The sequence below is a fragment of the Macadamia integrifolia genome, chromosome 10 (genome assembly GCF_013358625.1).
Source record: "Macadamia integrifolia cultivar HAES 741 chromosome 10, SCU_Mint_v3, whole genome shotgun sequence".
Taxonomy (NCBI): domain Eukaryota; kingdom Viridiplantae; phylum Streptophyta; class Magnoliopsida; order Proteales; family Proteaceae; genus Macadamia; species Macadamia integrifolia.
The window spans coordinates 15,923,048-15,935,363 of NC_056566.1; the positions used below are offsets into that span (position 1 = coordinate 15,923,048).

Genomic DNA, 12,316 nt, shown 5'->3' on the forward strand with positions numbered 1-12,316 from the left:
CAAAAAGGGAAACCGAGTTTTGAGTGAAAGGGAGTGGTGGGAACATTTTCCTCCAGCCGTGGAGGAAGGTTCATCCAATCACCGGCCCCTGGGCCCCACTGAGTGAAGTTCCTTCTCTGTTGCTGAAGAAAAACTGAGCTCTGTGTGAGACTAGTTACGTCAACCGTGGAAGAGGGTTCATCCAATCACCTTGGGGTCCGTGGTGGAAGTTCCTTCGCCTTGATTGAAGGGAAACTGGATTGTGAGAGTGAGAGAGAGAGAGAGAGAGAGAGGGGGGGGGGGGGGGGGGAGGGAAGCATTTTCCTCCAGCCGTGGAAGAGGGTTCATCCAATAACCCTCAGGCCCCACGGTAAGGAACTTCCTCACCGTGTATGAAGGGAAACCTGTTCTGTAAATGATATCGTTTGTTTGTGCGACAGGGTGAGACAGTGAGCGGGAGAATTAAAAGGCTGGTGCGTAGGAGAAGTAGGAGAGCCTAGAGAATAGAGAGTGAGTGGGTTCTTCTTGTTTGAAGAAGGTGGATTCCTTCTGCACATTACTATAGAGAGAGAGAGAGAGATGAGAGAAGTGGCTTGTGCTTATTAGTAAGTGGGGAGGACTGAGGTAACTTAAAGCTCGAAACTGCGTTTTGTTTTTTTTGGGGTGTAGTAGTGTTTCCCTTGTGTTCACCATGGCAGCATGGGTTAGAGGAGAGAGCAGGACGAAGAGAGTTAGAGTGTTGCTATTTATTTACTTCATGGCTCTGGTCCCCTTCTCATGCTCTGCTGCTGGGATGCACGGTTCCCATCACAAGCTCGAAGTTCAGAAGCATTTGAAAAGCTTCAACAAGCCTGCTTTTAAGAGCATCAAGGTTCTCTCTCTCTTTCTCATTGAACAATGCGTCTTCCCTCCTCGACGTTCTAACTTCTAAGTATCAGTATTTATAAAATGTAGAGGTGAACCGACCAAGCCAGGTTGATAAGATGCAATCGGAAAACATTTGCCCATGAGATTCCATTCCTTTGGCTGTATCAGTGTCAGTTTAGACCAATATCAATATCGATCTAAATCCTAAGATTTTTTTTTTTTCTTTTCTTTTTATGGGTAGGGAGGAGAAGTAGGTCACAGCCAGAAGGTTCGAACTGAAAACCTCCTAGTGAGCTTGGTTTTTGCCCACAACAACTTATCAACAACACTAGACAGTTCTTGTTGAATCCCCAGATTTAAATGTCTACCCCAGCTGCCAACATTTTTCCCTTCTTCCATGTTTTATCAGTCAATTTCTTTTGTTTTTCTTACTTTTTTGTGGGATTTTTTAAGGAGAATTACATGACTACCCATTTTTGGTTTCCTTTTCAATTCTACCCACCAAAAGTTTTAGTTAACAAAAGTACCCAAAATTTAGGTTTCCCTTTATAAAACTACTCACTTAAAGTTAAGTTAATAAAAATACCCAAAATTGAGTTTGGGTTTACAAAACTATCCACTCAAAGTTTCAACTATAAAAAAATATCTAATTATATGTGGAAGATGAAGAATCACTATTTTGGGTAATTTTGTAAACCCAAGCTTGATTTTGGGTATTTTGTTGAATTTTGGGTATTTTTGTTAACTTAAACTTTAAATGAATAGTTTTGTAAAGGAAAATCCAAAAGTGGATAATCATGTAATTTTCTCATTTTTTTATATGATGTATAATAAAATTGAGGAATTTCTTTGAGATACAACAACTGCTCAACCTTATCTTAATTAAAATGAATCTACTACATGGATCTCATCAAAGACATCAATAGAAAAAAAATAATAATAATAAAAATAAAAATAAAAATAAAAACCTTCTCTTAATGCGTTGACTACATAGATTCTAGCCTTCCAATCGAATCTCTTTTGAGTGAGTGGGATTATTTTCAGTGAACTTTTTCTCTATCTCCTTTAATGAGCTGGAAAATCTTTTTGCATATGAATTCTGATGATTGATTATTAGATTAATTTGTTGTACATTGCAAAAATATTGTTTTTTGCTGGAGACAGAGCCCAGATGGAGATATTATCGATTGCGTCCATGCTTCTCATCAACCCGCTTTCGACCATCCTTTGCTCAAAAACCATTCAATTCAGGTTCATGCTTCTGCTCTCAACTTCTACCCTTGGTTGCACTATTAATTTGCTTTCATTCCTTTCTTTTCTCCGTCCTTTTGTGATTAATGTATGGTATTTATTTATTTATTTATTTTCCTGGTCTTTTTTAGATGAGACCTAGATTTCATCCAGAAGGTATTTTCGACAAAAACAATGCCACTACCAAGTCCAAACAAAGTTCAAACTCCATTACTCAGCTGTGGCACCAGAATGGAAGATGCCCAAAAGGAACCATACCCATCAGAAGAACAAAGGAAGATGATATTCTAAGAGCAGGCTCAGTCGAAAGATTCGGAAGGAAGGAGAAGAACAAAAAAATCCCTCATCCCCATTCTGCGGATCCTGACGTAACAAATGGAGGAGGAGGAGCTGGTCATCAGGTAAAGAGAAGGAAAAAAGAGATGGGGATCAAGATTATGAAATTGGAAAAATAATTAACCTACCCTTAATTTTCAGCTTTTGTTTCTTGCTTTTTCATCAATTCTCACGGCCGGTTGTATATATATATAAATATATATATATATATATATATATATATATTTTTTTTTTTTTTTTTATTTATTTTTGGAGCGAGTAGCATGCAGTAGTTTCTGTTGGAGGGAACAAGTATTATGGAACAAAAGCAACCATTAACTTGTGGGATCCCTCGATCCAACGGCCTGATGAGTTCAGCTTATCCCAGTTATGGATTGTGGGAGGTTCTTATCCCGGTCATGATCTCAACACTATTGAAGCTGGTTGGCAGGTATTAATTATTTCTTATAATTCTTAAAAATACATATATATTGGGTGCATGCATGCATGGGTTCTTCTTTGGTTGATTTCCTTCTTTCATTTACAAAATACAGGTCTTCCCACATCTGTATGGAGACAGCAATACGAGACTCTTCGTCTACTGGACTGTATGCCTTCATTTAATTACCTTCCTATCTGTTCCTCTTAATTTCTTACTGTTCTTCTGGAGATTTAACCATCAAATTAATTGACGTACGCTCGTTATTTTCTATTTCACCATATTCATATATAGAATGATGCTTATCAAACCACGGGATGCTACAACCTCGCCTGCTCAGGCTTTGTTCAGACCAACAATCAAATAGCAATGGGTGGAACCCTCTCTCCTGTATCTGCCTATGCTGGTTCCCAATATGATATCACTATACTTGTCTGGAAGGTACGTACGTAAAAACCAATGATAGATATATAAATATGCAGATAAAAATAATCTCTCATGCAAATTTGTTCATTTATATATGAACTGTGTTCTTCTTTTTTCATTTAATTAAATTTAAGTTTATTATGGGCTTATGGCATTGTAGGACCAAACAAATGGGAACTGGTGGATGAAATTAGGGAATGATGTGTTAGGCTACTGGCCTTCTTCCCTCTTCTCATACTTGGCGGACAGTGCATCCACCGTTCAGTGGGGAGGAGAGGTTATAAACTTAGAATCAAATGGTCAGCACACATCAACTCAGATGGGTAGTGGCCATTTCCCTGTAGAAGGCCATGGTAAGGCAAGTTATTTCAGGAATATTCAGGTTGTTGATGGGTCCAATAATCTAATAGCCCCGACAGGACTCGGCAACATTGTTTCGCAACCCAATTGCTATGATGTCCAAAATGGCAATAATGGTGATTGGGGGAACTACTTCTACTATGGTGGTCCAGGCAGAAACCAAAATTGCCCATGAACCTACAAGGAATCAACACCTTCGTTGTGCAATCCAAATTGCAATAATGGTGATGATCTTGGCAGAAACCTCAATTGATGCAGTTAAAACTCCTTAAATGGGATTATTTTATTATAAGTAAGTTTTGGATTGAGTTATGTATTTTGTTGGGTCTTTGATTTAATGTATTTTTATTGTAATAGAACATTTTAATTAACGGGCATCTAATGAGAATAATGGCTAGACGTACTGGATTAATTAATTGTCATTATTTCTGTATTTTAATTGTTATCTAAATGTTTTAGTTAAGCTTGATTATGATTTTATAAGTTCAGTCTTGCTTTGAGCCAGTTTTTTTTACTATTTCTTCTGATAGTGATGTACACTCTAAAACCCTGTCCCAGATCAAGTAATTTGATGCACCTTTGGGTTTAATAGATGTGATTTGGTCCTTGAAGGAGTCCAAGCGGGTTTGGAATAACTTATTATAGATTAAGAACACAAGATATATGCACTCAAGCAAAAATCCAGCCTTCAATATATATCTCAAATAACAAGTCCTGAAGAGAATATATGAACAATACCAGTACCAGATCTCTTTTGATCAGAACACCAAGTAATATAGGAAAACCTCTTTTGATAGTTCTCCAAAACTGGGTAGATATAGTAAATAAATATGATTCAGATCCTCTCCAGTGCCACTAGAGGCCCAATGCACATTCGATGGATGGGAGGACTTGGGGGTGTGCACCCGTAGGTTGGGATGCAATGCCCAGGTTCTACCAGCCGTGGACATGCGTTGGGCCTCTAGTGGCACTAGAGAAGATCCGGTTCCAAGTAAATGTAAAGAATCATACAAGATGAGTGTTGGCAACGTCCGAATCTTTGGAGGATTGGATCGAACTCCTCTCATATGTAAACTTTACCGAACAAAAATTTATTGATAAGATATAAGTTACCTTTTGAACCACAAACATAGTTTCCCTCTACGAACTTAACTCTTCCACACTCGAGCAATTTAAGGTATATGCATGCAATACTTATGTTCGTCAAAAAAACACCAAACTGACATTCTCACCAAGGGTTTCAAAAACCCTAATATCACGATCAATAAGAGGGAGAGAAAACCAAATTGAGTTTCAGGGATTGCCAATTGTTTATCATAGCGTTGGCAACAAATACACGGCAGAATCTTTTACAATACGCTTTCGTATCTTCTTCCACAACCAAACCTATAGAAGGTTCGTATTGGGATTGCGAACATGCCAGAGTCTTCCATACTGAAGACAATATTTATGACTTCTAATCAGGAGATGTGAGCACTCCTCTTGCCTCGATCGCTCCAAGGACTGTTAAAGTTCTTTGCAAAAACGTGATGCAATGATTGAAAAAGATGAAGACAAATGATAGTAACTCATAAACAAAGGAAATGTATTATGTTATTGTAATTTTTTATCTCTGTTGATATTCAATATATTAGAAACATGATCTATTCTCTCTGTTGATGTTCAACATACCGAAAACATGATCTATGCTCTCTGTTGATGTTAAACATATCATAAACGTGATCTGTTATCTCTGTTAATGTTAAACATACCAGAAACGTGCTCATTACATTATGACATGAAATACAGAACTTGAAGACAGTACAAGAGTTCAAAAGGAAAATACTAATCTAAAAGAGGAAAAAAGAAACGAAATATAGACTTGATGTCTGAATTTGTTTGATCTGTTGTTAATATCCTCTTTCTTCCACCATAGTCCCTTTTATAGCTTTATTTGAAAGATCCTTCTCTTTTGGCAGTTTCGTAACTGTAGGAACCCATGTATAATGTTCTTAGTGGAATAGTTATTGGGATTACACTCCCTTAATTGGTTGTAGCTGCTTTAACCACTTAAGCCATATGTTTGTAACTTCCCTAGAACTTTGTACGAATTATGTTAATTGACAATCAGTCAAGTTGAAAGAAAAGTCAGTATCCGTTAGCTGACCGTAAAAAGTCGCAATATAAAAAGTCATCATTAGTCAGCTGACCGTAAAATATCACAATCAATCATTTGACCGTAGTTAGAAATAGTCAATTCATAGTACAAGCTCCTCATTGTCGGTCAAGCTAACCGAAATTTTACTTGGATCCAACTCATGTTGGTATGAATTCTATCTCCGGGATCTTTTTGTATAACGATCAATCCTTTAATATAGGTTCCTTATCATCTGATTGGTTAATTGCATTGTGTACTGACTGTGAATTGCTTTTTCATCAATTCTCACTATGTTATGTCTTGAAAAATCTTGTGGCACCCCGTTATGCCTCTAGATATGCCCGTAGACTAGGAGGCTACCCCGTAGGCTAGGCGCCAGTAGCCCTACAGGGTTATGGTGGAAATCTTATCATAGCAGTAGCCGTAGACTGGGTAGCAAGTTTTGGATAGGGTTTGGTTTGGGGTGGTCTGATTTGGTTTGGTCTGGTTTAGGGTTTGGTTTGGTTTGGTTTAGGGTTTGGTCTAGTTTAGGATTTGGTTTGGGTTAGGGTTTGGTCTGGTTTAGGGCTTAGTCTGGTTTTGGGTTTGGCTTGGGTTAGGGTTTGGTTTGGTTTAAGTTTTGGTTTGGTTTGGTTTAGTGTTTGGTTTGGGTTAGGGTTTGGTTTGGTTTGGTTTAGGGTTTGGTCTGGTTTAGGGTTTGGTTTGGGTTAGGGTTTGATCTAATTTAGGGTTTGGTCTGGTTTAAGGTTTGGTTTAGTTTAACCAGTTCAAAGTTTAAGTAAATAATACGGCACACCAGTAGGACCGTATTCCCGAGTACATGCTAATGATACAAGAATTGAGCATATGCTAGGCTCGATTATCGTATTCTGGCAAAAGGTATCAATGACCACTTTTGATCACCCTTCTAGCATCATTTTTTAGAAATATCGGGCTAAACTCCTAACCGATCTTACTCTTGATTATATTCCGCATGTTCTTGTATAGCGGCTTTAGGTTGGGATAGTTGGGATAGTCTAGATATCAGAGCGCGATGGTCTACCCACTCACAGCATACAAGTTAGATCCTATAGAGTCTTATAATAGGACCTCGGGGTTGGGTAAACATAAAAGCTTTAAAAGATTAAAACTTGTAATAAGATCAAAAGTCTAAATCCTTGCATTTCATTTCATGCATGAGTGTAGAACTCAAAAATACTAATTGGTCAATCTCATAAACCATTAACTCAAACTTTAATAAAAATTTGGTAGCATAACGGCGCTACATTGAATTTTCAAAAATTTTACAAAAGCCACCTGATAAATCACATACAAAAAGATAATTACAAACGGGGGGTGACACACACTATCACTGCCAACCCACAACAGAATAAATCAAAATAAGTAAAACCATCCAAAAGTTATAAACAACTCATTCCAATATTTTTTAAAACCACCACAAAAATACTATCCAAGATTCAAACCATCGATATCAAGAATGTACAATCATCAAAGTATCAAAATCACCATCATAATTAGATAGAGAAGTGAAAGATAAGGCCAGAAAGGAGGAAAGTAGAGGAAGAAGCCACCACTCTGTCAATTGTCATCGTCATCCACGATGAAGGTTTCCCCGTCGGTAAGCCATGAGGTACACTCGAATTGACGATCGTAAAAGTCAATCTTGTCATTCGTCATGGTGGCCCCCTTCTTCACCTAGCAAAATTCGATAGTAATTCCGTTAGAAACCTTATCCAAGTCCTCAATTAAGTGCTTGAAATTGGCCTCTAAACTCCCTAGTCGGTGTTGTACCACCAAACATTGGACGACCCTCTCCTCTACACGCGCAAACATCCGATCTTGCCCTTCCTTCAGGGCATCAATACTGTCTATCAACCACTGAAAATCAAAAGTCCCACCTGAAGGTGGTGGAGCTCCGAAGTGTGGATCAGCAACGTGGGACACTAAAGGTTCCTCCTCGAGGATATCCTCCTCATCAATTTCCTCCTCGTCTGGATGAGGGAAATAATCCTCATCCTCCTCACTAACATGCTCTACCTCCATATCCTCTGGCCTATGCTCATCTGCTCCCTGTGGTGCCCACATTGGCACTGACAACCCCATTCTTTTTAGATTTTCTCTAGTAAACTTGTCCCCAGAATACTTCCCCTCTTCCCCCACCAAATCCACTTGGAAGTACTCAAAGACCTTGGTGAGCGATCTTCCATAGGGGAACCCCGAATCATTAGGATGAGCCGTATGATATTCCACTGTCTTCATCATAACATAGGGGAGGCAAAGGCTGGAGCACCCACTTCCAAAGCCACAAAAATGCAGTAGGCTATATAAGTCATCATAAAGCTCACCTGGCTCCTATGACCCGGTCTGGGGAGCAGGTTGAACTGGGCCAGCATGCAAACACATGAGCATAGGCAGAAAAAGCTATCTCAGATGTCGGACGCTCCTTGTTGCCACAAATAGTCATGTAGATGTGCTCCTACATCTCTGGGTTAGGTCCGGGCCCACAGCCTTGATCCTTGGGGGATAATAGATATGGGCACCCTAAGCCGAGATACCCAGAATGGCTGCCAACAAGTCCACATTCAGAACAATGTTTACTCCCTTCTCCAGACTGGTGAGAGAGTACTCCCCATTCTCAAAGGAGACCTCCAAATTACAATAAAAGTATCGGACGAGGTCCTCGTGGCATGGACCATCAGGGTGGAGCATGGGTTCCCAACCCAGGGCAGTGAACCTCTCCAGCAGATGATATGTTGTAAAATCCTCGGTCACCACTGTCTTCTCCATCATGACAGATTTCTTGGAGAAGATCGACCATGCAACAGCTACCTCGAGGCTATGGAATAAACTCTCATCAAAATTCGTCAGGTCGACAGAAGGGTTCCTAGCGGGCTGGGCCTGTGATGTAGAGGAGTCGGGGGTTGCATTCCTTCCCCGGGAAGTAGTGGTCTTCCTCCTCTTGGAGGAGGAGGCAGCCTCTTTGCCCTTTCTGGAAGACATCATGAAAATACCAAAGAGATGAGTAAGTATAATGAATAGGGAATATGAAAAGAATGTGATATGCAATATTTAAAATAAAAATAAAAAAAGGGGGTGAGATGAACCCTATGTGGCATGAATGAAAGAACCCCGAAATGCATGGATAAATATCAAAATGCAATGATATTAAAGGAACAAACTTGGAAGGAGATGAAAATAAGTAATGAGGAAGTGAATGAGTGTGAGAACCTACTTAATACCCAATCACAATTGAATGGGAAATGATAAGCATAATGATGGCAATGGTTTCAATTAAATTGAAGAAACGGGATGGAAAACCCCAAGCATGATAACTTGGAGAAAATGAAGTTTGTACATGGGTAAAGTTTAGACAATCACAAGGGAAAATTTAAGTACCCTACAAAGGAGTTATTCAACTACTTTGCAAGACATTGATAGAGGATGGACATAGTGATAATTTAATTCATAAAGGAAAAGTAAAAAAATGGAAAAAAAAACCCCCCCCCCCAAATTTCCAATGGATTTTGACCATAAGGGGGGTGATTGTGTATTAAAAGAAGGAAAATCTAGGCACACACAAAAGGAAATGATTACTCTACTATTGTGTGTGTGCATTGAGAGTGAAAAATAGTATTCGAACCATACATTTGCAAGAAAGAAAAAAAATGAGAAGAAAACCCTAAAACAGGGAAATTAGGGTAAGAAATAGAGATTTCCTCTCCATAAACGGTCAATCAAAGCCAACAAACCATGGAAGGCATAAATAGGTCATCACATTGGCAAGAGACAAACATTCCATGGAACAAAATGGGACAAATGAAGAGATTATAAGTTTCTATAGTGAAAGAACACCGAAAACATGATTCTTAAAGAGAAAATGAAGAAAAAAGGACCTACTTGAGGATTTGAGAGGATGAAAAAGGGATGGAACGCCGATTTGCTAAGTGAGATGTGAGTTGAAGTGGGGATAGGTCCCTTAAATCGCCCTAGCCTAAGTTCGGAAAGAAGAAAGAGAGAAAGTGAGAAAAAGGGTTTTAAAACCCCTTTTTAAACGGTCTCGGAGGAGATCGGCAGGCCCCAACCTGACCTTGCTTGCCAGTCTTACCCGCCGAATTAGGTATCCAAGACATCGAGCACCGCCCTAAGTTCATCACCGGATTGGAGGCCGGAGGGATCCCACTCATCAATCTCTCCCTCTTAACCTCTCATCAATCTTTAGACTGATATTCCAAAGACCTTCCACAGGCCATCTCGGATCTGGTTCAGGAGATAGGAAGTGCATGTAAGGACTAAGGGTTCTTCCAGGTAATCAACCATGGTGTGCTCTATTTTAAATCCCACGAACCCTAATTGTGAAGCAAAAAAGAAATCAGGTTCAGAGAGAGAGAGATGCACCGAGCTCTACAGATTCTGATCACTAACCCAATCTCATGATTTCTTTTGCGGCAGCGCCTTTATCTTCTAAGCTTCCCAAATGAAGCTGCTTTACAGATCTCTGTAACAAAACTAGGTCTTCCTCAGTTCTGCAACTGCCCTCACTTACTTATTGTCTCTCTCTTTTTTTTCTTTTTTCTTTTTTCTTTTTTCTTTTTTCTTTTTTCTTTTTTCTTTTTTCTTTTTTCTTTTTTTCTTTTTCGTTTTTTTTTTTACATTCTTCTTCTGCTCTGGACATATTAAACCGATCGAAGGATTTGGTACAGAAATCCGATGATGACTTGTTGACAACAAAATCCCACCTCTTGCGAAACCTTGCAATTTTACAAATATTTTTGATGGGCGCGCAAACTTCCCGCTGAGATCGGTCGGTTCGGAAGTGGTTTTCAATTATAGAAAACTAAAATCCACATTTCTCTTAGTCACAGATAGTTACAGAAGAAGAAGAAGAAGACGAAGACGATTACATCAACCTCTCCGGTCCACATACGCTACGGAGGAGGAAAAGGGAAGAGAAGAAGAAGAAGACAGCGGCCACAGAGAAGAAGAAGAAGAAGAAGAAGAGGGGTAAAATCGTATTTTCCATTTAAAAAACTAACACCTTTCTCATGGTGTTAGTTTGAGTAGATTTCAATGTAATTTTTCGATTTTCAGGGGGGATGATGTAATTTGGACAAACTCCAGGGGAGGTTGATGTAAATCATCCTTTTTATTATAATAGAACATTTTAATGGGCATATAATAAGAATAATGGCTAGACGTACTGGATTAATTAAGTGTCATTATTTTTGTATTTTAATTGTTATCTAAATGTTTTAGTTAAGCTTGATTATGATTCTATAAGTTCAGACTTATTTTGAGTCTCTTTTTTTTTTTTTTTTTACTATTTCTTATGATAGTGATATACAGTCTAAAACCCTGATCCAGATCAAGTAATTTGATGCACCTTTGAGTTTAATAGATGTGATTTGGTCCTTGAAGGAGTCCAAGGGGCCGGGGTTTGGAATAACCTATTATAGATTGAGAACACCAGATATATGCGCTCAATCAAAAATCCAGCCTTCAATATATATCAAATAAGAAATCCTAAAGTGAATATATGAACAATACCAGTCTTGGAATCAAGTATTGGTATCGGATCGGTATCGGCTGAGATCAATCCCGATACCTGACCGATCCTGAGATGGGTATCGGTATCGTCCTGGGTATCGGATACCAATCTGGATCGGCCGATCCGACTCGATCCGTTAAAAAAATAAAAATTAAACTTAATCTCGGAGGGGAGATTACCATTATCGTCTCGGAGGAGTTACAGGGAAGATGATCGAAGAAGGTGTCGAGGTACCGGGAGCATTTGTCATTCCAATCCCCCTTGTTGGCTTTGGCGCGCCACTTTAGGGTGGGTTGCGGAGCGTGTAACGATGGTTGGAGGCTGCAACGGATCACAGGTGATTCCATAATTAGTAAGTTGCAGGACATGTGATATGGATGGTAATGTAAGTTCATCAAACCCACCCATCGTGCAGCTTTCATAGTAAGATTGTAAAGCAAAATTAGGTCATTGAGGCTTATCATCCTCGGCTCCGGGGATCTCACATCGTTACCGCAAAGGCATTCTCCATTCTCTCCATATATATGACTTCCAGAAAACTTTTAAGAAAGAAAGGTGATAGCTTTCAAAATTGCATGCCAAGGCCAAAATAATTATGACAGTGTTATCTTTCTAAAGACCTGTTCATATGTAAAGGTATTTGCATGCCTTCTTTGATGATATTGATCAGAACTTGGGTTGGGAGTTTTTCAAATCAACTTAGCAGATGCCTTGTTCATTCTTTGCCCTTTTTAACCTACACACCTACACACCCAGAGAGAGAGAGATCTAGGGTTTTTTTTAGGTTTTTTTTTTTTTTTTTTTTTTATTCCTTCTTTCATTGTAGTTTTTCATTTTTCTGAATTTTTAAAAAAAAAAATTTTTTGACCGATCGTAGCCGATACTGTACGATTTCTAATCCTTATAGATTCATATCATATTTATTGTGACCGACATCGATACCAATACCGAGTTTTAGAACCTAATTAGTGCATATGTGATTTAAGTGGAGATCGGT

General features: G+C 38.9%; 1 protein-coding gene across 1 annotated transcript; it reads left to right on the plus strand.

Moving 5' to 3' along the window:
* Window positions 1-441: 441 nt before the first annotated feature.
* LOC122092447 lies at window positions 442-4,095 on the plus strand. The gene is made up of 7 exons (XM_042662769.1): window positions 442-850; window positions 2,011-2,097; window positions 2,229-2,498; window positions 2,696-2,863; window positions 2,967-3,020; window positions 3,146-3,292; window positions 3,438-4,095. The coding sequence occupies exons 1-7, from the start codon at window positions 671-673 to the stop codon at window positions 3,810-3,812; spliced, it is 1,281 nt and encodes a 426-aa protein (XP_042518703.1). The 5' UTR covers window positions 442-670; the 3' UTR covers window positions 3,813-4,095.
* Window positions 4,096-12,316: the final 8,221 nt, after the last annotated feature.

Excerpts from the sequence above, each read along its gene's own strand:
- LOC122092447 (XM_042662769.1), top strand. The coding sequence starts at position 671 with ATGGCAGCATGGGTTAGAGGAGAGAGCAGGACGAAGAGAGTTAGAGTG. Across the intron at positions 851-2,010 it reads CTGCTTTTAAGAGCATCAAG|AGCCCAGATGGAGATATTAT; the intron begins GTTCTCTCTCTC and ends TGCTGGAGACAG. Across the intron at positions 2,098-2,228 it reads TCAAAAACCATTCAATTCAG|ATGAGACCTAGATTTCATCC; the intron begins GTTCATGCTTCT and ends GGTCTTTTTTAG.